At 44.5% G+C, this 26,638-nt stretch overlaps 1 protein-coding gene across 3 annotated transcripts in view; it reads left to right on the forward strand.

The window, feature by feature from the left end:
* Positions 1–26,638, forward strand: part of ankfn1b (ankyrin repeat and fibronectin type III domain containing 1b) — a 247,305-nt gene that overhangs the window by 27,106 nt on the left and 193,561 nt on the right. For 2 of the 3 annotated variants that reach the window (XM_088613116.1, XM_088613114.1), the window contains exon 2: positions 1,202–1,330. In XM_088613116.1, the coding sequence (XP_088469242.1) occupies positions 1,314–1,330 (17 nt within the window). In that variant the 5' untranslated portion in view covers positions 1,202–1,313. Of the gene's footprint in view, positions 1–1,201; positions 1,331–24,518; positions 25,304–26,638 lie in introns of those variants that run through there. The other variant, XM_088613115.1, reaches the window with a different exon arrangement.

The raw sequence follows: 26,638 nt of genomic DNA on the forward strand, positions 1-26,638 counted from the left end.
AAAGATCTTAATGGCTGTATCTCCACAGAGAAACGTGTGTCTCTCTCTTGAATTTATTGCAGTTTGACACCGTGAGTTAATTTTGAAAGTCTGCCCTGTGAACGTTTAATCTTTGTCCTGACAAGTCTTCTCATGCTATTTTAGTTTAAAACGAAGGTATCTTTACAAGGAAGGGAGTGTGGCATGGCTTGTAACAAACCAAAAAAGTACAAGTACTGGTTAAAACAAGTCATTTCAGTCTTTGAATAAATGGAATATCATGGTGAGTTCTCTGTAAAGGACAACGCATTAAGCAAATTGAGAGATAATCGTTGTTTGAGTAGAAGATTTTGGGGAAAAAAAAACAGGGAAGGGTCATCTTGTCTTGAGGAAAACATGTATCTTGTGTAATCCTGTCAGTTTCCTCTGGAAATGAAAGTTAAATCGTGAGGTGCCTGTGAAAAGACTGTAAAATGTCACACAGGTGACCAGATGACCTTATACCAGTCCACCACAAGAAAGAGCAGGGGTCAGAAGTACAAATGATGTGGGACATGTAATAGCATGTCCTAGGGGATGTGTGTCACCTCTTGAATCGGCACTGGTGAGGAACTGCAAAGAGTTTTGCACACGTCCGAATGGTGATTCTCTTTTGGGGGTGAGAGTTAAAAAAAAAAAAGAAACTGTCATTTTCCATGTAAAAACAAAAAAACAACAATCTCGGACCGAGATCAGCACTGTTTGCTGGAGCACGTGGGAGCAGAGCATCTGAGGGGTCTGAGCTCTGAGCTCTGGTTGAAAATCCATTTGCAGCTGGAACACGTGGGAGCAGAGCATCTAAAGGGTCTGAGCTCTGAGCTCTGGTTGAAAATCCATTTGCAGCTGGAGCTCAATCAGGAAAGCCAGGGAACGAGCAGAGAGAGGTTGGTCCTGCTACCCTTTTCCTTGGAACAGATAACAACCGTCAGATGAGCCTTTATTTATATAACCTTTCCTGGAATTCTGCCTTGTGATGAAGTGCTATGTCCCTGAGAACTGAAGATCTACAACTCGTGGCCCTCACTAGGCACTAAATACCTCATTGTGTGCACTGCACCCATGGGCTGTACAAACAAATTGATAGGAAGATTGTTTTCTTCCTTTTAAGTTGTCCTGATCTGCTGCTTATGACCCCCAACACCGGGAGCTGGCGAAAGCTTAAGTTTGATCTTTGTTTTTCCAGACACTGGGATGGGAGTGCTGTGAAGAAACGGCCCACTCGAAGACTGGGTAGGTCCTGGTCGAACCCTGGACCGGAGCGCCAGGTGGGAAGCGGGGAATCCGATGGAGCCAGCATGGACATCCTAATAGGGTAGGACCTTCTTGACTTGTTGACCGAAAAGCAGTCAATTTCTATGTACCTCTAGATTGTCGGAAGCAATACCAAGGCTCTTTTCAGGAAATGCCTGGTTGACATCCTCCTTAATAACCAGCTACCGAATGAATGGCTTCCTCCTGTTTGTAATTGTTCTTCATTCTTGACTGCAAATCACATTCCTCAGTGATAAGTCTTATTGGCTAGCATAATGGGTACATCTGTACCTGCCCTTGCTGAGTGTATATAGAGTTTTCCAGGGAAAATGTCTTCTTTTTCTTTCACATGGAAAGTGCACAGTTAATCTAAGGACACATCTACAACACTGAGAGCAGATCGTGTACCATTTTCTTCTTTAATGTGGTTTCACAGGCTGTTTACGTGGGCGTTTCACAACATGGTTACACCAGCCCCTAAGGATATCTGGGTTAAGAATAAATCCGCTCCATTAGTACAGCAGTAGAGGAACTGGTTAGGGAGGTGGTGGGGCATTGAAGGAATGGACTGGCAGGTACCAGGTAGTGTAACCATCCTTTGTTTGATGTCCAGCTGAAAGCTGCTCTATGGGAACATCAGTGGAATGATCTCTAGACACACTTAAAATAAGTATGAAGCTGTTAAATAGGGTGGAGTTTCACTTTGCCAAAATAAGCACATGAAGGCGTCGTACTGCATTATAAAAAAGAACAGGCGGGCCCGTCGGATCCACTCCTCTGCACACTTGTGCTCCAAGATCCTTACTTACTGGTGGATGATGAACGGGGTGGAAGTAACGGCGGAGCAGTGGGTTGTGTTATCGGGAGTGCGGGAGTGGAGAGGACTGGGTGTGCAGCAGATTGAGTAACTCGGCTGCGGAGGTTAAAAACTGCAAACTGCGGGAACTGTCATTGTTACCTGCTATACCAGTGGCAGCAGTGTCTGCCAGAACCCTCAGAGGAGATTACAGATTGGTCCTGATTCAGCCACTAAGCCCATTAGTAAATGTGATCTTCTTTGTGGAATGTATAGTGTATATATATAGTGTACGTTCTGTATATATACAGCAGATTTGATCCATGATCACAGGACCACTTCTTCGCCTTAAGACTCAAGGCAACCTGAAATCTGCCGGTAGCCTGGACAGGGGATGTTGGTCCATTGCAGGGCATACACACATGCACACAAAGGGACAATTCAGAGATGCTGCTTAGCCTAGCCAGAATGTCTTTAGGCTTAGGAAGGAAATAGGAACATCTTGTGAAAGTTCATGCAAACTCACAAGGTGAAGACACCACAGTTCAGAACCGAAATCAGGCCCTGGGGTCTTGACTCCATGTAACATGTACTGTTTCTGCTTGAGCCTTACTGCAGAAAAGCGACGTTGGTTTTTGTGTTAATCTTGGAGCTCCGTCTCGGCTCAGTTTCCAGAAAGTTAGGCTAACTCGCAAGAAAGGTGCTTTCCCTGCCTTTCCAGTCACAAGCTGCTTGGTTTTTAATGTTCGTTCAAGTTAAATACAGTAGATCCAAGACGTTTCATTGCTATTAAGATCCTGTTTTTAGCCTCTCGCTGGAATCGAACTCTAATTAAACTTTTATTATGATTACTTGTGGCTGGCATGTCATCCTATCAGTTTGCAGGCACAGCTCAAAACATAGGCATGTACTGTCCATACAGTACACACAAACATGCACGCTATTTAAGCCTTTTGTGTGATCATCAGTACGGATTGACAGTGATTTTAATTGCATATTCACCCAATTTAGACTGTTTAGTTTTTTCTGTGTCTCAGCTCACAGCCGTGACCCTGCAGACCAACAGGAGTTCATGGTACAATTAAAACGTTCACCTTTTATCAAGACCTGCAAAAAGTTACATTGATTTAATTAAGCAATTAAAACAATACGGATACAGGAAGTCTTTAAGACCCTACAAGCCAACCACCCATGCTGTACATTTCCGAGCTCCTATTGCCTTAAGTTGTGAACTAACGGCTACAGCATTACTTCCAAAAGTGCCTGACGTTTTCTCTCATCAAGAGAAGGAGCACAAGGAAATTCAGTCTCTTGGATAGAGTAGACATTGAGGACTGAGGATTAAAAGCTCTTTCCTAATGACTCTTGCTTGCCCTAATGCCCCTAACAGGTCTAGATACCAGTTTATTGAGTTGATTAATGAGATAAATGATCAATAACTTAACTCCTACAACGTTTGTATAATAAAGAGCAGAAGCTCTTCTTTCCACATCTTTTCCTTCTACTTCAGACCATAGAAATACTCTCATTTCTGAAATCCCTGTGAGAACAGGAATAATAATATCCTTTCTTTACATTCATGACCTGTTACTTAAATATTGACCATTAAAGCTTTGCTATGGGTGCTTTGTCACAACCACTTTAATAAAAAGAGCTTTCCTTGACAGTGAGACCTACAACACTCCATTTCCAATTGCGTTGTGGAATAATAAAATAGTTTTGTCAGCTGGATACCTCCTTCAAACATAACATTTACAAAGGAAAGTAAAAAGCCCTGTCATAACAGATAACACAAACTGCCAATTTAGCACAGAAGCTCATTTTACTCTGAGCCATGTTGGAGTTCTCAGACAGGGAGTGATTAGTGATTATATCTTCTGAAAAACTGCTGGTCCTTGACCGATCACTGTTCAGATAAGACTTTATGAAGCACTATTAAATATGGTTGAAGGCCTTGTTTCAGAGAGTGGGATTTTCATAGCTGGCAGGGCCTTATTCCATGGGTAGCTGTGTGTGACCAGATTTAGTTTTAAGGTGTGTCTTTCTAGAAAAATGCCCTACAGATCCCGTCTTATCTTTCTGTTTCCCACTTTATTTTTTCTTCTGGTGTATTTATTGCTTTCTTTCTACAGCATCAAGTGCCAAATGATGTTCCTCCTAATACTGGACCGTTCATCTTTGCAGTGTAACTGTTTGCTTGGGCTGCTGTCTTTCTTCTATCTTTTTTAGGACATGTGACTGAGGTCAAAGTTCATAATTTTGTCAGACCAATGTTGGAAGAATGAAGTTTTACACTTGGCGTTTGCCCGTTTGTCCAGTGTGTGATAGATTTTTACTGTACTGACTTCTGAATATATAGTTCGGGCTCAAATAAAGTAAAAGTGACGTGCCTAGTGGGCGGTGACTTCAGCAAACACAGTCGAGGTTTTAACTTGTTCTCCATCCTCTGTGGAGGTCCCTAAAAATTGGTCTGTGCTCTTGTCGATCTTTTTTTTTTCTAAAGACAAAAGTTGATATGGCTCAAAAGAGATGATCTTCTTGTAATGATAATGTTCTTGAAAACTAAGAGGAGATTGTTTTCTGAGGCTAAGTCATAGAAAAGTGTTGCGAATGCCCTATCGATGCATGGGGTATCCACAAGCAGGTGTCTGTAATGATAAGAATTAATAATTGCTTACACTTATATAGCGCTTTTCTGGACACTCCACTCAAAACGCTTTACAGGTAATGGGGATCCCCTCCACCACCACCAGTGTGCAGCATCCACCTGGATGATGTGACGGCAGCCATAGTGCGCCAGAACGCTCACCACACATCAGCTATCAGTGAGGAGGAGAGCAGAGTAATGAAGCCAGTTCATAGATGGGGATTATTAGGAGGCCATGATTGGTAAGGGCCAATGGGAAATTTGGCCAGGACGCCGGGGTTACACCCCTACACCCCTGTAGTCCATTCATCCAATTTAGGGTCAAAAGGGCAACCAGAGTCTATCCCAGCAAGAAACGGGCACAAGGCTGGGTACACCTTGGACGGGACGCCAGTCCATCACAGGGCAGACAGACACACAGTCACTCATACCAGAGCCAATATACCCACAACTAATTAACCTACCTACCTCGGACTGTGGGAGGAAACCTACAGGAACATGGGAAGGACACAAAAACTCCACACTCCAGGCAGATAGCACCCCAGGTGCAGAACTGAACCCAGGGCCCCAGTGCTGCAAGGCTAACCACTGTCCCACCCCTGGTGAAGACGCAGAGTGTTGGGTTAAATTAGAATCCTATTACCCTGTAATCACGCTACCAGGTTTTATGGCGCCTCTGTATTAGCCTTGAGCTGACACAAGATGGAGCTGTTGCCTTACAGTGTCTCTCTATCCTGCAGTGCTTTTACAGACCCTGCTATACGGTTCACTAAAGATTCAGTAAGTCAATTATATTTCTGTGAATTTACTTTTGTTCACCCCCAGGAGGGCTAATTTTTGTAAACATGCATATTTATCAAGCAAGCCGCGTGATTTCCGTAATTGCAGCCGATTGTCACCAGATCATCTGACATACCCCCCACAGAAGACACAGCCAGATTTTAACAGGCTTAACATTATGGTACAGTAAGACTAAGAGCCAGCCACGTCAGTAATGGCCTTGTAGAAATATTTAGTATTACCCTATCTTTGCAGATGGAAATTGATTGCAGTTTGAACAGTCTTTTGTGTTCTGAAGCTTTCGTTTCGTTGTCTGAGAGTGACAACAGTCTAAATCCCTTTCTCATCGGTTTCCACAGATATACTATGTGTAAGAGCAGAGGCCAAGGAGGTATACTTGGGAAAACCTTCTAGGTACAGCCAGTTCAACAGCTTTCTCTTGTCTTTTACCCTGCAGTGAAATCCAACAGCCACTTCAAGGCATTCAGATGCAATAATCGCAGCATAGAGAAGAACATTCTTTTGCTTAGGGTCTGTATATCTAGGAAGTCAGTCTTCATTATTTAAATATTTCAAATGCATCGCAGGAAGTGGCCAAGTGTTGATCGCCCTATAGTCAAGAAATTTCTGTTTTGGGCCAGGCTTGGGTCGCTGCGCTGCTGTGACATCCAGTCATAGCACTGCAATTTTGGGTGTGAGTCAGCCATCTTGTCCCCCGTCTCCCACTCACCCATCTACCAGTTGCCTGTGAGCTCACTGCCTTAAAAGCGGCAAGTGCCCAGAGGAGACATTATCACTCCTGTGGTAAGGCACTGTGGAGGCCAGGGGTAAATTCCTCAGTGAAATTTAACGGGGAATTTCAAACTGTCCCAATTTCTCAGACCAGTTCTTAAATCTCTGTAACGAAATACATTCATTGGCGGTATAGAACAATTTTACACATTTTCTAATGAAGCACAATATCAGGAACTTCGTGAAAGTACTGTAAGCCGGCACATTGTTGCAAACCCCTGATCTCGAGTGAGAACGAGAGTTCCCATGAATTGGAACACAAAGCGGCCCTTCCTGCTAACTAGTCACTGTAACGACTAATGTACGGGGATGTTCAAGTGAATTAAGTACAGGTTGCAGGGCAGATATTTCACTGCAGAAATGATCCAGCGTGATCTGCATGCTAAGTTGACAACTAAATAGTATTTGTCAGCAAAACATTCTCAATATCCAGGGCAATATTTCTATTGGATTTAAAGAGTTGTATTCACAAGCCTGCTTGTTTACAATGTAATAGGGCTGCTTCACATCATCAGAAGTTTTGGTGCCTCATTCTGAGTGACAGAATGTAGCGCTGCACATACCTGGAAATTTCATCTAGTTAGTGATGTAAATTGGAGGTTTTACAAGTTACTGTGTGCATTTTGCTTTTATTGCCGTTTGAAGTGCACTTATCAATGCTGATTCTACTGTATCTACAGTAACCCCAAAATATGAAATAGCGTCACAGTTCTCCTTTAAGAGATGATTTTTGGTGAGGCGAAAAGGGCATTAGTAAGAAACTTCTCTGAAAAATCTTGAGCATTTCCTGCCTTTTATGTCTGACTTTTAATTGGGGGGGGGTTTTCCAGCTTCACCTGAGGTACATCACAAACTCGACCCTTCTACAAATGTGCTGCAGAGAGGGGAGTTTTTGTGTTTTTTTTTTCCCCCCTTAGAGTACACTCCAAACTTGGCATTTTTCTGACACTCATACAAAGCCACGTCCACTGGCTTTTATTAAAACTGAAATCATATTAGTCTTCCCTCGTTCCTGGTTATTATTCTCCCTCATGAGGACAGCGCTTGGAGAAATATTAGTGCTGACAGTTGACAGGGTAATCACTGTGGGCCAATTCTGATATTTAACCCCAGTGACCTACAAGCCAAGGGCATTCAAACGGAGGCACGTCTGTCACATTGTGATGTTAAAAGCCTTAGATAACTATGAAATGGAAGCTGTGCGACACCTTCAGATCACACTGTGCTTCTGCTCCCTCTCAAATGAATATTTTCACAGTGCCAGAGCTGCAGGCCGGCAGGGCCAAGTGTTTGACATCTTCTCGATTAGTTCTACCTTTTAGAAAGGTGCCCTCCACTTCAAGTCATAAAAAGAAAATGTTATATCATAATGCACCAAAGCTTACCTAACCATAGCTCCCGAACAAGAAACAAAATAATCTAGCAGTCAGAAATGCTGATTGGAGGAGACTGGGCTGTGACAGCGGTTAATCTGAAATCTGTGCTGTGTGTTTATCCCACAGTCTGAAATTGGAAGGGGTAATTATATTATTATTAAAATAATTCACATTTTTTGTTAGTGCTCATGTATACTACAATGCGCTCATCTGTAGTGTTGTCTTACACAGTCATTTGCTTTAATGAATATATACGCAGTACATTCTGAATCAACGTTGAGAGGAAAGTCAGGTGTTTATTTTAGAAAAGTATTTTTTATGGCGTTCAGAGGCACGGTGCCTTTTGCAAGGTTGGGCTCAGTCACCAAACAAGGGAATTAGGTCACGAATGTGCACAGAGGAATGCACCTCCCAAAAATAGTCAAATGGTTTGCGTGAAGCTCATAAATCATAGCGTGCTCATGTGAAAGGCTTTTCAATTTTCGAGCTGCTGCATGTCGGCTTTATCACCCTTGCAGCAATTAAATGTGTGTTGTAGAAAAATCGGTGAGTACAAATCTCTAAATGAATATTGAAATTACATCCAGGCATTTAGGAATGCTAAAGAAAAATATTTCCTTGTGTGTAGATATGTAACAGAAGCATGTTGTGTCTCCCAGCCCTGTAGGAGAAGATCATAAAAACCAGGTTGTGTTGGAAATTCTGTGGCTGTGCTGCTACACAGCACCATGAAAGTCTGGGTTAAGGGGTAAGGAGGTGTAATGTGATGTGCACTGGAGCTTTTGCATCCTGGCTTCAAAGTCCAAATACAGCACAGTCCGGGTTTGCGTGAGAGAGAGAGAGAGCACTTCCTTCTGCACTGTGACAGATACTCTGGGATTAGAGAAACATTCTTCCCTAAATTCAGAAATCTAATCCCAGAGTTCCCACACCTGCCAGAATCACAACGGGTCCCAATCCTACTGGGAGAGGGCCGAGGGAACTCAATTGAACTGGCAGCCCAGTATGTGATCTCCTGTCACAGCCTGAGGAACAGTGAGTCAGTCTCCCAATAATGGTCCATCTGTCTGCAATATATGTAAATATTTTATGATATGTCTTTGTTGTAAATTTCTGTAATATGTCTGTAGATTTAATTTTACTTTTATTTTTTTTGTTTCATGTGAATTTCATTATTTTTATTTGTTTTGGCAGCACTGATTGTACCCATCGGTCATGCTAATAAAGCACCTCGAATTGAAATGAATTGAATTGAAATTGAGAGAGAGAGCTACAGCTGGATTGTTGAAGTGTGATTCAAGGATTTTTTTTTTCTGCTCATGATCCAAAGGATCACGGTCATCTTCTCATTAGACTGGGTTTGAACGGGTCTTCCCATTAAGAGTTGGACTTTCTTGTGAGGGACAGATTGATTTCCAGCATCTTCTCTGTCCTGCGGGGCATTCACATCAAAGGAAAACCCTCTCAGCTCTCCACCTCCTTTCAAGAGATCATCCCCGAGGCACTCGAGCACTGTGCTCAGGGGTGTTGAGTGAATGTACCTGGGACGAGAAATCTTAATCGGGGATTTCGTGTTGCAAGATCAGGAAAGGATCTATAGTTGAGACACCTGGTGTGGGGTCTTGCCAATTGTTGCCTGAAGCCAGGATGTCCCCCCACTGTAGAGCACAGTAGCCCAAGTTCATTTTAGCCCCAGTTTTGTAACCTCGTGTAACTGTACCCTCTGTGAGCTAGCTTGCTCTGTGTGAAGTCTCAGCTTTATGAGTATGAAGGGAGATTTAGCATCATATTTTTGTGTCTGAGTGCGGCTTGGCCAAGGAAGAACTTCCAGGCGTGAGGCCAGCTCACACGGTGTCTTTTTCAACAAATGGGTTGCTCTAATTGTATAAGTCCCAGACTAACAAATTGAGGAGTGAGCAGTGATTGTTGCCCTCTTTGGACAAGGGAGAAACCCAAGGCCAGCGTGAAGTTCCATAAATGAGCCAATGTCAACAGGTGGCTCATTGCACTCCTATTATATTGTGTTTGTTTTAAACCTCACAGTACTAAAACATATCTCACAGCGGAACATATTCCAGGGTTTTATTAGTTTGAACCCATGGCACTACAACCTGTATGCATAAATTATGCACGTAGAAAACTTAAATTCAACGGGAACCTCCATTCCAAACATTTAGATCTTGTTAATTGGCGTCCTCTGCAGATTTGGAGCTTGGCTACGATGCGGTGACAGTTTAGCAGAGGAATTCCTACACATCAATCTGCTCTTCCCTAACCGTGCTGTGTTCATCGTTTTCTGCAAGCTTTTTTTGTGTGGACCTTTCCAGAGGTGCGATTTTTTTCGAGCCAAACGGCTTATGGAGGCAACTACGAATGTTGTTGCACGGAAGCATGCCGCCTGTGGCCTAGGGGTGGCGCCGTGTCTCAGCAGGACCGGATCCGGCTGCCGAGGTGCCTGAATGCCCTCTCCTTGCTTTGACGGAGAGATTTCGCACTTTGTCTCCGGGGGCTGGTGGCAGTGTAGCCTCTCGGTGTGAACTCCCCGCCTGGCGCTGGCTGACATCCTCTCGGCAAACTGTGAGCCCTCCCCTCATCCACGAGTCTGAGAGCCAAGGAGCTCCCAGACAGCATGAGGGTCCTCCTTGCTCTCGCTGAGCACACTCTCCAGTAACAGGCCAGGGGTGAGGCTGTTCTCATAACCTCCCGAGTCCCTTCTGTTTCAGAAAGGATTACACAGGCACTAATTAGCGCTGAACTGCACTGGACCTTAGATCTGAAACCCTACTTCTATATGCGGTGACAACTGTTCAGTTTGCAGATGCACGTTAGGGGAGAGAGAAATACACAAAAACAGATAACGGTTTACAGGATTGGCTGGCATAGTTCAGCTCATGGACTGGAGGCCGAAGTTCAGTGTGCAGCCACAGACCTGTCTGGTTTGAACTCAGTCAGTCAATCAATCAAGGCTTATTTATCAGTGTACGGACAGAACAGCGTACACTATCCGCGAGCTGGCTAAGAGGGATAGAAGAGTAGAAGGACAGAGGTTTTAGGGGATTAGGTTAAGATTAGGATACAATAAATTATACAATTGCTTTTTGCAATACAATTACCGATTGTGCGGAAGTAACACAAGGATCGGAGGTATTCAGCGCTGTTCATACGTGTCCTGAGAGTGCAAAGTGACAGGACAGCGCCGGTGCACCCTGTCAGTTCAAGCAGGTTGCCTAGAACTGCATCTTTCTTGGTGAATTTCAGACGCTGCAACACACTTACCCAAAATTGCTACAGAAGTGGATCTATGCAGGGGTATTGTGAGGTGGGCTACACTACAGCTTTCAGGAGTAGTGTGAGGGATCTGGAACAGAGTTCTGCTGATTGATCTTGGATATTACCATTTTGTTTCTATATGCTTTAAACTGTTTTGGCATGTTTTTCTCCCCCCGTGCAGCACCTTTGCCCCGTAGTTTACTACCTACATACAAATGAAGATGGAGACTTATTTCAGAAAACTGCTCGACTATCCAGATGTACAGTGGTGATTGAATTTTTGAAGTCAGTTTAAAGGAACTCAAACCCTTGCAAAACAGTGGCATGTTTGCAGATGTTTGACATCAGTGCTGTGTGCAATATATTAACAAAGAGTTAACCCTTTTTAGCCTGTCGGGACATGGAAGAACTGGCAGCAGTAAAAATCGGTCAACTCTGAATCTCATCAGGCTTCTGGCTTGATGGGACTGCAAAGTCATGTAAAAAAACTTGGCCACATCGAATCTGCCCATTCTGCCAAGCTTTACTTTGTGTTAATTAAAACAGTAATTGCTTTCGAGTTTTGAGCGTCATCACATTTTTTTTTTTTCATTGAACTCTTGAGTCTTTGTAGCTGGATCAACATTCTGTGATTGTATCTCACTCAGCATTCTCGAAAAATGTATAAAACTGATATTATCTCTAATAAAACAATATACGCCATCTAGTATAAAACAATCATTGGACAACACCAGAATATTTAACACGGGTGCAGAGAGCCCCATTGAGATATTTAAGTTCGGATACCTGTAAATATTGTTGTGCAATGATGAAATCTTCTAGTTATTTTTCTATAAAAGGAAACATTCCTACAATATATGACCACTTCAACACTTGCAGCAAAGAGTGACAATTAGAACTTTGTTTTTTGAAGACCTCCCTGTGTACCTTAAGCCTTTTCAGGATTTGATCAAATTTTACCATACCTTTCTGAGACCAACATAATTTGAAACGTTTTAACGTTAAAAAAATCTCATTTTTGTTATTTTATAAGCAGTTTATTTGGAATATGCTAGAATGCTACGCAGTGCTGACAAAATAAATCCTGAAAACGTGGATATCATAAAAAAATACTTTATTAAATAGCATATTATGCTTTATGTGGCTCTTTAGGTGGCTCTGTGGCTAAGGATCTGCGCCTGTGGCTGGTAGGTTGCCGGTTCGTATCCTGTGGCTGGCAGAGGAATCCTCCTCCATTGGGCCCCTGAGCAAGGCCCTTAACCCCAACTGCTCCAGGGGCGCCGTATAAATGGCTGACCCTGCGCTCTGACCCCAAGCTTCTCTCCCCGTCTGTGTGTCTCATGGAGAGCAAGCTGTGGTATGCGAAAAAAAACAAATTCCTAATGCAAGAAATTGTATATGCCCAATAAAGTGATCTTATCTTATCTTATCTTTATTTAATAGCATAGCAGATGTTTGCCTCAAATTGCATATCCTTGCTTTGAGGTGTATTTAAATTTTGCAAATGCAGAAAGAATAAAATAGTCATCACAACCACTTAGGGCATTTTAAGCACAAAGTCTTGGTTTTTCTAGCTTCAGCTGCCTGCAAGTTGACCATTGAAACTGCAAGATCAGTATCCTCCAAGTGTTGAACTGGTTGACGCTTTGACAAGTTCATTGCAGGAGAAAGAAGCCCCGCACTGTTAAACAGCAGCTGTGCCTTTTCAGCCCCGGCCACAGTCTCTCCTCCTGTTCGCCGCGTCATTAATCCTGACAGTGGCAGCTCTGGAGAAGGAGCCAGGTGTACTGTGCTGATGTAGGGGGGGGGGGGTCATGTGACAGCGTGGCTAAAAATACCCTCCGCACTGGGAAGGAGAGTGAGGGCAAGTGTTCGCTAACTGAAGGGACTGGAGTCTGGAGGTTGTACTTCAATGTGACCGCGCAAAGTTCCCAGTGACGTTGTTTCATGCAAGTGCGGAAAAAAGACGCGATCTTGTACTGACGTCTTCGACATCTTCTTTCGGCGTCTTTTTGCCCTAACTGCTTGGGAACTGGGAGAATTGAGGTGTGATCAGCGCCTTTTCTTTACTTTCCAGTGTTTTAGAATTACTTGGATTACTTACGGTCTGTCTAGTAATTTCTCTCGAGTATGTGTAGGCCTGCTCTGAGGCAGTTTTGTAGGTGTTAAGGAATCTGAGCCTTTACTGCTACCCTAGAATCCTTCTAGATTTAGAAAGAAATCCTTTTAGATAATATAAAGCACAAAAACTAAAGCGCATTTTCTGTCTTTGTGGGGAAACAGCTCCTTAATTTGTTCCTTAGCTTGTGTCTGGCATTACAGCGTCATTGGGTTTCCTCAGGCCCTGTGACAGACTCCCTTAAATAACATGGTTATCCACAAGGACAAGGAGGGAAAAAACCCGGAGTGGATTATCCAACTGTACAGACGTTGGTCCAGTGTGTACACAAGGCATTGTTTTCCAGTGTTCCTAAAGGCATTTCTCCACAGCATGTGCCTGATAGGTGGCTGGGCATGAGCAACAGATCATTGACTCAGCTGGGGTAAAGCAGGAAAGCTGTGGTGAAGAGATTTCTGCACCCGGGCGGAACATTGTCTTGGTAAGATTCAGCATCCTGGCATCTTGAAAGACGAGCTAAGGGTCTTCAGGCCCTTGAGAAACAGCTGGAGAAAATGCCCTGTGTCTGCGCAGGTACAGGGGCCCGATAGTAACCCTGGTTCGCATTAAGCCGACAAATGGTGTGAAATACCACAAACGTGAGAGCTTTGTGTGGAAAGGCTGTTTAAAATGCAGGCGAGGGCACAGAAGACTAAGCAGCGCCGATGCTGTAAGTCAAAAGATCAAGGCGGTTCTGAGTCGAGGAGCAAGAACAACTGCATATGAGCTGCAGTTAATGGGCTTGTTTTTAGTGTGATTTAAATTAGACAGCGTGAGAACAAAAAAGATTTGGAGTCAGGTAGATTCAAAAGGGAAACCGGACGCATGAAGGAATGGTAATTAAAAAGTGTCCTTTTTTTAGTCCGTGGCAGGTATGCTCTTCTGTATGAACAGAAAACCCAGGAACTCTACTGAGCAGTCACTAATTAGACAAGGCTTGCAGGCTAAGAACACCTTCCCCTCATCGTGAAATCTGCATTTGAGAACAACGTATATTTTTATAAGTCGTTTTTTCTTTAAAGTAGACAAGCTGTCATTTCAGCAGGACAGGTGACCTGTGGAGCTGGCTTGCACAGGAAATTCATGTGGGGGTAACAGCCTGAATGGTCTCATTGCAAGTGGTCTTTTTCCACAATTAGATCTCGGATAAGTAATCTCTGTAAGACGTGCAGGTGATGACTTTTATAGTACATGTGAAACAAATTGCATGTTGGTCTTGGGAACTCCAAGGGCCTGTGGATATCTCCAGTACGAATTCATGACTTAATTTATGCGCTACTCAAATCATAACTATTCTGACTTATTGAAACTTCACAGAAAAGAAGAGGGTGATAAAAAGGAGCACATCACTCTGGGGTCCTGGTGGCTAAACGTTCCCATTTTCTATAAGGATCATTAATTTTTTAGCCCGGAGCGCTTTTGAAAAAGGTGTCGGGGAGAGGAAAGGAGAGAAATTCATTCAGGAGGGATGGGAGGGGGTTAGGATTGAGACAGACCGTTCCAAGTGGCAATGGAAGGGGAAATCGGGAAGAAATAATTACGTCCCTCGTCTGCGCAGCAAGCAGAGGTGAGAAATGAAAATTGAGTTTTACTGCGCTGCGCAAACTCCTGGCCCTGGCCTCTACGTTCCACAGCCGAGCGAGAAGGAGAGAGGCCTGTATTGATTTGCTGCTCTGTGATGATATTGCCACAAGCGGCACTGTCAAGCAGAATCACTTCACAGACCAATATTTGATTTTTTTTTTTTGCCGCGCATCTCTCACTCTAAAATGTCACCGAATCAATCCTTCAAGACGATGGCGAGTGCAGTGGCGGCGGTTGAGTAATTAAAGATTATCGCACACTCTTCTCTTTTCGAGGCGTAAAAGCTGGGTCAGGAGAACAAAATAAATCGCTGGTGTTTGCACTGGAAGGCGTTCTCCGTTCCAGTCAGTCAGAAGAGTGAGACACGGGTCAAAAAAGTACCTCTGAGAGTTAGAGTTTCAGAGTGTGATCAGTTTGTGGACAAGCTGATGTGCTTTAGGAAAAGCCGTATCGGGACTGTGGTGAGGTCACACGGACGAGAAAAAACAACGACAAAAAAAGATGTGGTGTGAAATTGATTACGATGTTTCCATGAGACTCTTAACCTTTAGTACGCAGATCTGTATGCTGTCTCCATGAAGGAAAATAAAGGTAGACCATACAATATGCAGCAGATCCCTTTAGAATCAATCATGTTGTGGCATGAACCCATTAAGAATCATCGGGTTCTTGAATTCCAGTCCTGTTCTGATTTTGCTGTTGTTGTGGGGACATTTCTGGAACTAAGGAAAAGAGATACATCTTTTTTTCTGTCAGGATCCCCCGCATATCGCCCATCAAACCTGCACCACGTGCCTGGGAGAGATCTTTATTGATGGCATCTTTAAAGGAAAGGCGGACTGTCGCGAACATGGCAGAATCTTATTGGGTGTTGATGAGCTAGGGCGCCGTTATCTTGCGTACAGGGGAGTCACCTTCAATTAATAATTTTCTCTTCGCAGCTTGATACCTGATAACACTGCCAGCATGAAGAGCTTTCATTTCAAAATTGTGTTTCCTAGAGAAATGGTACAATACTGTTGGTAGTGTCTCGTATACTATTTTTTCATTTTGAATTCCAGCGTATGATTATATTATACACAGTTGATCCATCTGTTTTTAACTACTTCTTACAATTCTGGGCTGTGGTGGGTGCCAGAGCCTATTCTGGCCAGCAACAGGCGCAAGGCAGGTTACTCCCTGGATGGGATGCTGGTGCATCGCAGGGCACACAGACACGCACACATCCACACCAGGGGCAGTTTTCCCAGGAGCCTAATAACCCACCAGCATGTCTTTGAACAGTGGGAGGAACCTTGAGCACCCAGAGTAAACCCACATGAACATGAGGAGAACATACAAACTCCACACAGACAGCACCCCAGGTCTGGAACTGATCCCAGGGCCCCAGCGCTGCGAGGCAGCAATGCTAAACACTGCGCCACTGTGACACCCTGCGTAGTTTGTATAATATTAAATTGTCAAAATTAAAATGAAGAACAGTGACTCTGCTGTACTAAGGGACACAATCTAAAATTACTAAAGCATGTATTTTTTATATTCACCATTCATCCAGTGCCTGGTTTATTTTTCTCTGCAGTTTCTTCCATGATAATTAAAGGCATCAGTTTCCCAGTGGTCCAATACTTCATATGATCCCTTAAAGTGAACAGGAATTACTTCTTTACCCACAGGGGTGTAGGAGAGTGGAACAAGCTGCCCAGCCATGGTGTTCCAGCTGATAACCTGTATTCTTTCAAGAAATTGCCGGAATGAGATCCTTGGATTGATTAGTTCTTAAAAACCAAATGGACTAAATGGGCCAAATGATTTAGTCTTATTTGAAACTGTTCTTATGAAGTCGGTGAGCGATTGTGTATTATATTTCCACTTCTGGAAGGCAGAATGAATAAACTTCTGACTTGAATCCACTGGCGCCAGCCCTGAACACATTATTTAGGTATTCTAGCATTAATACTAATTCTGACCCAACAACTAGCCGTACATTCAGACCTCAATGTACACACAACGACACACAGCTCTGGTTTCTGTGTCAACAACACCACGAGCCTTAGGAATGAGCAAAATAAGGATTAGTACAGATAGACTGAGCTGTAAGTGGTTCTAAACTGAAGTATGCTCACCGCACTGTCAATAGACACTTTTAAACCAGCCATACTGACTCTCCAGTAACAGGCCCAGGGTGCTTTTGATCCAGCTCACACCTAATTCCTTGCTTTATGGTATTCATATCCTTGATTCTAAAATTTCTGCATGAGATACATTTATACCAGAGCAAGATGTAAAGATCTTGAAATAAATGGAAAAGGTTGGGCCAGTGGCAATACCAACAAACATTACATAGCGTTTGAGAGCTGTATGGCCAGCTGTGTCATCAGTCAGATAGGGGGACATGAATTGACCCAGGGTAACTCTTTAGAAGGCCACCAACTAGGGATAAGAACTAGGCCATTTCAGCTGTCTTGCTCATTTGCTTGTTGGTAGATCAGTTAATCTTAGCACTACAGAAGCGTTTCTTTGATTTCAAGACTTTTTCTTCCAATGTCTTCAAACAGAACACCTTTACTCAGTTTAAGCAGTTAATTTGACCTTTCTTCTTTTTTTTTTGCTTGCTTTGTTCCTTTTTTGTTGTTTGTTTCCTATGTTTCAGCGTTTTATTCTTTTTCGACACACTTGCTAGGGAACATGCTGTTTCTGTAACTGACCAGCTTTCACAGTTACTTTTGTTTTAAGGCCATTTTTAAAAGGTGCTCAGTTTCGAAGAGGCCCTGAATATCCTTCGAAATAATCTCCTGTCATAAAGAATGAGTGAAAATCAGCCAGTATTAAAAGCAAACCTTGAAAAGGGTGTTTTCTAGAATTTCCTGTCCTTTGATGTCCGTACAATAAAGGCGCTAGGTCAAAACAGTCATTTTAAGGACGGTACACCAAATTTCGGTAACGTATGGCACTATATTATATGTAAAATTGAGATCAGCTGTCTGTCACTTCTTCCTTTTATTCCTAGTAAAGTATGGCTTTTTGGAGTGAAACCAATGTCCGCAGGCTGGTGTGTCTGTGCTAAAATGAGGCAACAAAGCAGATGGAAAGCAACAAACCAATCTCCAAGGCATCGGCTTCACCTGATGTTCCCCTCAAAGATGAAGGATGAGAAAAATGTCTTAAGCTGGGAAGAATTCTCCAAAAGGGGAAGCTGGGAGCAGTCCAGCTGTATCGCTCCTCTTGAGTGTGATTGAGCCTCTTTTCTTTACCTGGCCTGCAGTGAAAGCTCTGATTTCTGTGTGACCTCTCCTTCCCCTCTCCCATCTCCTTGCATAGGGTCTCCTGGTCCCTTCCCTGTTCCTGCTGAATTGACTAATGCAGCCCAGAGCCGCTGCTGTTTTCTCCCAGCAGCCTCTGCCTCTCTGTTTGGGGGGGGAGGGGGGGTGGCCGCAGGGTGGACACTCGGCAGACTCGGAGAAGAGGCTCGACCTGCGTCCTGTCTTGGCGAACGTAGCCTCTGGGGTCACTCTTCGGGGGTCGGCGTTCAGTCCTCACCTGTGCACCTGCCCCCGAAACGTGACTTTGATCGCTGCTCTGGAACTTTGAAGTGCCCGGAGGTGGCTTCACGGAGTTCTTTCAAGGCGCGTTGTCTCCAAATAGACGAAACTAAATGTTATTCTGAAACCATAGCTGGGTTCATCCTTGGAGCTCAGTATGTGCCTCACCTAGGCAATCTCTTTTCTTTCGTTGTTGGCTTCTTTTGTTCTGGCGGGATTTTCCATAAATCCATAGTTTTTGCATACATCAGCCTGCAGGGTGGTTTAAAAGGCAGGAGCGCTGAATCACGGATCAATGTTATTTTGCTGTCTCTACATATTGCTGCACCAGTTCAAATGACAGAGACAGGATCTTTTTTTCCTTCGTTTAGCTGGGTGCTCAATGTTGAATTCTATCTCTAGTTCTTCTGTAATGTGCCAGGATTTTGAATGGGGATCGTGTTTTGCATGCCCGTTTTCCCTTCCACGATGTCCCAGTGTGTAGAAGAGCCTACGTAGAGTAGAAGTAACGTGCTTCAAGTTTTCAATTTTAACTTTCAAAGGCAGAACCAAATAAATGGTTTGTCTGGTACCATTTACTTAGCACATGGAGTGTTAACATTTCCATCCATGAGTCCATTCTCAGAAAGATGCTTATGCCTGATAGGTGCCAATAGCATATAAGGACTACTTAGAAGATTTAGCCCTGGGAGGTGAGAGGCAGCTGTGGCTTCCAGAGAATGTCCAAAATGAATCGGGGAGGACATGGTAGACTATACATAAACAGGCAAACCCAACCCAGAACTGAACCCAGGATCCAAGAACTTTGAGTCGCAAAGGCCTAACCCCAACGTCTATTCTTAAGATAAAAAAATCATTGATAGAAACAGTACACCCTGCACCTAACCTTAAATTCTTAACTTAATTTAGGCGTGCAGGAAACAGCAGTGGGATAGAGTTTATCTAACTCCGTTTATACTGTACAGCGTGGAAGAACTAACGGGTTAAGCCCAGTGAGTTGTAAAACCTTGGAAGATCGGGGACTTCACATGCAGTCCGAGGCATTCCTCAAAGCGGACCTTGAAAAGCTGCGTTTGTTGTTTGAAGACCGAGAGACTAAGCGGGACCCCAGAACGAGACAGCCTAACCGTGATAACCATGGCCGGCGTCCCGCTGTGCCAGCTGATCTGGACACAAGCTGGCTGCTGCTGCTGCTGCTTCCTGATAAATCCCTGTGGCTGCATGGCTCAGCTCAGGAGTGGAGGGAAATCGCTGTGACGCACGGCTCGCTTTGTTGTGGCAGCAAGCAGGAATCAAGACAGCGGGAGAGCGAGCGCTGGCGAGAGAGCAGGAAGTCAGGGCGGGGAAAAAAAACCAAGGAGATGATACAGGAGAATTAGCTTTTGACTTTTTACCAAACTGCATCGGACCATTCGAAATATTATAAGGGAAAGGGCTGTAGAAAACAAAATCCCCAGTAACCCTTCTAAAAAAACCTCCCTAGTTTCCCATCTATCCTCAAAAGCTGCAAGATGGCACTTCTAATCCATTGACATACAGTACATATAAACACTGAGAAAACCGCCAAACTTCGCCTGTTAAAACCAAAAACATGTCCAGGAAAATGAATAAAGGGGCAAAGTTAGCTCATTATTTTCTCCATGCTCCAGACACATTCAAAGATTTCTACACCGGGTGGCCAAAGTCTAGAATCCGTGTTCCAGCGGCCTCTGTGTGATCAGTGAAAGCCTAGATGCGCTCATCGCTTCAGCGTGGTCATCGTGGACACCATTTGTTCCTGTGTCGTGGAGTTAACTTGGCCAGCCCCAGCCAGGGAGTGCACAGAGAGGTACAGGCCAGCAGAAATCAGTCTGAACTTGCGAGAAAAAGCAAAATCCTGTCACTAAGAGGCACATCCGAGAAGGCAGGGAAAGGATCAGTGTTTGGGGGGGGGAACGAGCATGTTTGAAATATGTGAATTTTGTTCACTCTGATCTGTTTTCTGGCCCACCAAAGTACACCGGCTCTGCCAGGGGTGCAACATTTTCCCTGGTTTTGCTCCAGAGTATCGTTTTTTTTGGCTTTCCCAGTTTCATTCAAATCCAGTTTTCCCCTATTCAAGCAGAAATGCCTTTTGCCACTACCCAGTGCTCTGCCTGTTGTTTTTCATCTGGCCCTGGAAGTGATTCATTTGACGCTAACATTTCATTTTCTAATAAAATTGGGTTATTAGTTTGCAGGGGTTTCTCTCAATAACTGACACACGTTCCCCGACATGGAGACAGGGGACTGTGACAACCCAGAACACAGCACAGTCAGGAAGGGCACTTACTCTACAGGTGCTGTACATACAGTAGCATCCTGTATACATTGTATACAGTACGTTAAGCTTGTCACAGCGCTGCATAGATAAAAAGGAGGAGCTATCTAGGACTGGCAGTGCTCTTCTCTGGGTGAGGCACTGCTATGATTCTGAAAAGTGTTTTAGCAATATGAAGAAAGATTTTCTTTCTGCCTCGAGCTGGTTAATTAAACCCAAATGTTGGACTCCTCAATTAATTTTGTGCCACTGAAGGCATTTACACACATCTCATGAGACACGTTCTCCCTAGGCTGATGATGTTTTTCCACTGATCTGTCCTGAACAGCTCTAATGCCATTTGGAGGACGGATTTGCCACACGATGACTGCCATGTACTGTAGGTTTGCTCCAGTACGCGCCATCCTGTGATCAAGCTGAGCAGCGGAACTGCGGAAAGTCACATTTTCTAACAGATCTGAAATGTTTAAACTTGGCCATTGTGGAATTCCGCTTTGCACACAGTACAGTTGGCATCAGAGCGTCTTGTCGAGATGAGCATTAAAATGACAGACTGGGTGCTTAAAATCTTTTCGATTTTTTTCTTTGCCTAGTGCTTCAGGACCAAGATTTTGAAATTGTGAATGTGAAAGTGAAATCTGGAGTTTGGGTGAAGGCCAGCAGGGCTTATACGAAGGCATAAAAAACAGTGAATTCATCTTGCATTATCACCCCCAGGTCTGAGAGACCTCATACAAGTCATTCCCCAAATGTGCATCAACATCTCAGTTACTGAAGGGGAGTTGAAACGTTTCTACTGTATATGGGCGTGTGGCAGAAAACTCTCAAGTTGCCTCTCCCTAAAGTTTCACAACTAAATCTTGGAAAATAGCTTTTCAAAGACTTCTGAAAGAGAAGGATTGTAACTACAAAATTCTACGCAGATAGGAAAAGAGAGCAATTTGAGGCTGTTAGGCTTAAACAATAAAATTGCCGTGCAGGTTAGGCGGAGAAGTGGGTGTGTCATGTTCTGTCTGTGGTGTTGATTTTCTGGGATCAGAGCTAGGCTGCAGTACCCAGGATTCCCCTGACTTGACGGATTCTCACCACACGCAGACCTAGAGATCAGGGGTTTAAATGTTCGTCTGTCCAGGCTGTCATTCAAGCAGTCACTTTCAGCAGAGATGCAGAAAAAAAGAAACCAAAATGAATACAGAGCAATGAATTTCCAGTTTGACAAATCATGTAACCTCAAAACCTTTATTCCTGTGAATGAGAGGAAAGTGCTCTATGATTACATGTGATTCATGGGGGGGGGGGGGGGGGTTCGTTGTGTATTTTTCCTGGGCATCCCTCTACATACGTCTCACCCAGTCAGATTCTGAAAACTCCTTAAGTGTCCATGGATCCTCAACCTTTGAGAGCAAGCTGATTGTCGGGATTTTTGTTTTTGGCTCTCAGCACACGGTGATGAGCTGTCTGGGATGTTATAAGCTTGGAGAGGAGGTCCCCTGGGTGAGTGTCACTTCTTGGTCTGATCTGGCCCTCAGGGGGCCGGGATTAAATTGTATTGGCTTCTCGCTACCCAGAGTCAGAGAACCAGTTCTCCGAACTAAATTGAACTTGCGGATCCACCCTGCACACTTTGCCATACTGGGGAAAATATCAACACAGCATTTGGTGAGAGAATAAAGTCTGCCATCAGTTCTCCCTGGCTATTTCACTACTAGGTATTATTTAATGTAGACCCCAGCACACCTTTCTGCTGATCTCAATTTCCCAGGTGTGGCACAGTTCAGTTCAATGTGCTTTTCCTTTGAACTTGAACTTGAACTTGAACTTTATTGCCATATATAACCGGTACTGGTACAATGGAATTCTTACTTACAGAAAGTCTCTCGATTGTAAAACAAGTGTAAAAAACAAAACAAAGTGCAAACAGTGCATCAAGACAATATACAAACAAACAGTAGACAATGTGCAAGTAAACATGTAGACAGTTTGAATGTAAACAATACAGGCGTGTAAACAATGACTGGAGACGTACAATAAATAAATTACAATGAGGTAGATGGTGATGGTGTAGGTGTGGTCCGAGGGGGATGGCTAAATGTGTTCGCCAGTCTCACTGCTTGTGGATAGAAGCTATTGAAGAATCTAGTGGTAAGTGTCTGTATGCTCTTATATCTCTTGCCTGAGGGCAGTGGGGTGAAGAGCTCATGCCCGGGGTGGTGACTGTCCTCTGTGATGGCCAGAATTCTACCACGGCAGCGGTCCTCATAGAGCTGTTTAATCTCGGTGAGACCGCAGCCGATGATCTTCTGGGCCATATTGACCATTCTCTGCAGTGCCTTTCTTACTCGCGAAGAGGTGTTGCCATACCACACGGTGATCCCGTTGGTGAGGATGCTCTCGATGGCGCAGTGGCAGAAGTTCACCAACACATGTATTGGCATCCCCCATCGCTTGAGGCACCTCAAGAAATAAAGGCGCTGCTGAGCCTTCTTCATGATAGAGTCAGTGTTCACAGTCCAGGTTAGATCTTTAGAGATGTGAATTCCCAAAAACCTAAAGCTGGTGACTGTTTCCACTTCCGTTCCATCAATACTGAGTGGGCTGTGAGTGTGTGGCCTGTGTCTCCGAAAGTCCAGTATTAGCTCTTTCGTTTTCTTTACATTCAATAGAACCTTGCTAGGTTCTATTGAAAGACACAGTACAGTATATATGGTATAAACCCATGTAAGCCTATAAGTCTTTGTTCCCTTATACAGGATCTCCTGACTGCATTGCTGTACTAGTCCCATTTAATTTGCTGTCGTGTTCCCGCACTGCATCTTCTGTGTTGAACAGAAGACCTTGCTGATCCCAGACCAATTTTCTAATGAATTCCATGCATTTGTTTTGGCCAGCTTCCCCTGGCCCTGCTGTTGACGTCAGGGGGTTGTATGTATGCTGCCTTTAATTCTGCTTTGCTGACAGCCCTCTATGGAATTTGCTAGCTATTAGACTCTGATTGGGATCCTGCACACCACATTCGAAAAATGCTGGTTCTTGGATGCTCTCGGGATTGTGTTCGAATGGCTCTGTCTTGGGATGTAGACTGGGTTTCTGTGTAGCCAGAAAGAATTCTAAGTATGGTGTGAATTTTGCTGGTTCCCTGTTTACTTCACTTCCATTCCAGGGTTGGTGGATTTCAGACCTCCTGGCCCGGAAAAAGGTTTTTCCAGGTTTCTTTCCAACATGATCTCTCAGTTGGCGGAATTACGCGAATTATTTGCTCAGTTGGACGCCCTTTGATGTCGAGACATATCTGATGATCTAAAAAGATGGCTTTCATTCACAACATGATGCACGCGTACTAAAAACTGTTCGAACCTACTGCTGAGCCTTCAAGTTGACCAGCGAATTAATGACATATTTAGCAGCGTGGAGAATACCAAAAAAGTCACGCAGATCAGCACTGCTGGGCTCTAGAAACCTATTGACTTGTCCTGCCTTTAGCCTTCAGCGTGTGCTAACTCTATGGGATAGTCTCCTGAATTTGCCCCTCGGATCCTGCAGCGCTGAGTTCTCTAGAATATATTAAACTACTCTGGGAACAGAGCCGGCTCTCATAACCTCTCTAATGAGCTTTCCAGACTGTAAAGCGTCCTACTCTCACTGGTTAACAGCGTTCACTCCACGGCCAGGGTTTTATGAATTGAATTTTTCTGGCGCTGGTGGAAGCTGGGTGCTGCGGTGGGCCATTGATTTTTGCCTGTTTGTTTATTTGAAGTCGTTAGAGGGGTCTTATTGGATTTGAAGGCAGATAGGGTTTGGGAGGGACGGAGGGAGGGGGGATGCAGAGCGCCTTGTCCCGAAGGCGTGGAAAAGACACAGAGCAAGAGGGAAGAGCCGCTTGATAGTGATGTTTCCCAACGCCAGTAGAGCTTGGAATAAAAATCACAAAGGAAAATTCGACAGTACCCTCAGCTGGGGAAAATCTGAAGGATGCCGTTTCCTCAGTTCCTAAGGGGAGAAAGCTCGGGAAAACAATAGCAAGGCTCTCCCTCCCCACCAAGTCACACAGCATCGCTACACACACATAGCAACACAACCATTCTTTTTTTTTAATTCATCTGTCATTTTGGCTCGAGATCCCAGGGATGTGACGGAACGCAGCGTACATGTGTGTGTGTGTGTGTGTGTGTGAGAGAGTGAGTGAGAGCGCGCGCGTGCGTGTGTGTGTGTCTATGCGAGTGAGTGAGACAGGGGAAGGTGGAGAGCAAGCAAGCAAGAAAGAGAGAGAGAGAGAGAACCCAGGGAAGGATGAGGACCGCTGTATCTTGGATGCTCTAGTTTTCTGTGCCGGGGAGAGAGGAAAAAACCCCCCATAAACAAAATCCAAATGAATGAAACCGGCAGCATTTAATTCCCTTTCGTTTCTTCTGCTGGAGCAGCTCTCGCTGCTTTTCTTGTGAGCGGCTTCAGCCGAGCTGCAGCTCCGAGGGGGGCTTCTGTGTCCGTGTGAAGTGGAGAAGGACTGTCGCCGCTTTTTAAGAATGGGGGGGTGGATGCAGGGAGGGAGATAGAGGATGGGAGCCTTGGCAGGGAGTTAGGGTCCACAGCCAGGAGCGAGAAGCTCGGGGGAAGGTGACAGGGCGGGGGGCCATCCAGTGGGACTCGGGACCGAAGCACACGAAGCAAGGAGGGATGTCTAGTTTTGGGAAACTTACTGACTACTTTAGCCGGCGCAAGTCCCGCGAGGAGCTCCGCGTGGGAAGGAGGGACTCCAGACGCAGTGGCAGCTACTGCTGCACAGTCTCGGAGGCCAGGTATGGCAGCTTTTTTCCTTACACTTTCTGCTTCCTTGCCTGCCGGGCAACTTGCGAAGTTTCCTCCGGTCCTCTGCCGTGCGTTTTGCTGGAGCATCCCTTGTCCCGTCTGCCATTCCGGATTGGGACACGTTGGTTTTCTCGGCGGTTTAGTTTACGGTACAAAAAAAACCCTGCAACAACCTCAAGGCAGGCTAAGCAGGAGATGCCGGCGAGCTCCGGCTTGATCGCTTCCCTTCAGCCCTTGAATTTTGCGCGTCCGTGCTGGCGATCACTGCTCCTTGACCAAACTCGGAGCCGCCAACCCAGAATGCTCGCTGTGTGGTACGTGACGGGGTTTCGGGGTGTGAGACGATGCACTTCTTTCCAGATTTGAGGAAGCTGCCAATTTGAAAGCCGTCGTGCTTTAAAGTCCTGCCAGAATTAGGCAGTCGGCTTTCTTTTGGCGGCTGAGCTCGCCGTGTTGACCCGATCCAATGGGGCTTCTAAAGGATGCCAAAGGAAACGCAGGACCGGACCCCAGGGCTATTTTACACAGCCATGAAAATTAATGTTTTGGTTGAGCTCCCCTTCCGCTGCATAGATGTTGCAAAGTGAACCGCTGACTGTGCTTAGAGAATTTCATGGCTGTCACTTTAGTGAACAAAGCTTTGCCCATCTGTCAGGAATTTTATTTCTAGCCTTCGGGCTCCTAAGGAAAGTAGTGGCAGTGCTGGACCTTATGAATAAGTGAAGTAATTGTGGGATAGGCATCTGTCTTGCAGGTAATGTGGTCAGTTTTAATAATAATGTACTCAGTTTTATACCACAGGGTTGTGCACAGTAGCTGCATCCCACAGTTCAGAAGGTTCTAGCTAATAACATGGTTAATGTTTAAGGTTGTGATGAGGTGAAATCAAAGATTTCTTTGTTTTCTGGTGCTAGCAGAAGGCTGTAGGTTTCTCCTCTTAATAGCGAAGCAATTTAAAGGTAATCATTCAATACCGCTGACACGGGCTGATCTGAATACTGCAGCCACTTGTTTCGTGACACAGCCAGGCAGTGGATTAATGGTTGATTAAATAGTGCTACTCGCTGGCTTAATTTGTCACTTTCCACTGAACTGCTGTTCTTTTTTTTTTTTACTAATAAACCCAGGATCTTAAGAGAAGGCAGATGTGAAAGTATCATCCCTGAAGCTACACTGAAACGAGACACGGTATTCTTTTAATGTGCTTTGGTTAGTTTCGATTGAACAATGTAAAGGAGAAGCTATGAAATGCCTTTTCATTTGACTAAATTATCCCCCCCCACCCCCAAAAGAAAAAAAAAATGACACCACCACAGAAACGCTAA

Source organism: Lepisosteus platostomus, chromosome 19 (genome assembly GCF_059453375.1).
Source record: "Lepisosteus platostomus isolate fLepPlt1 chromosome 19, fLepPlt1.hap1, whole genome shotgun sequence".
In the NCBI taxonomy this organism is placed as follows: domain Eukaryota; kingdom Metazoa; phylum Chordata; class Actinopteri; order Semionotiformes; family Lepisosteidae; genus Lepisosteus; species Lepisosteus platostomus.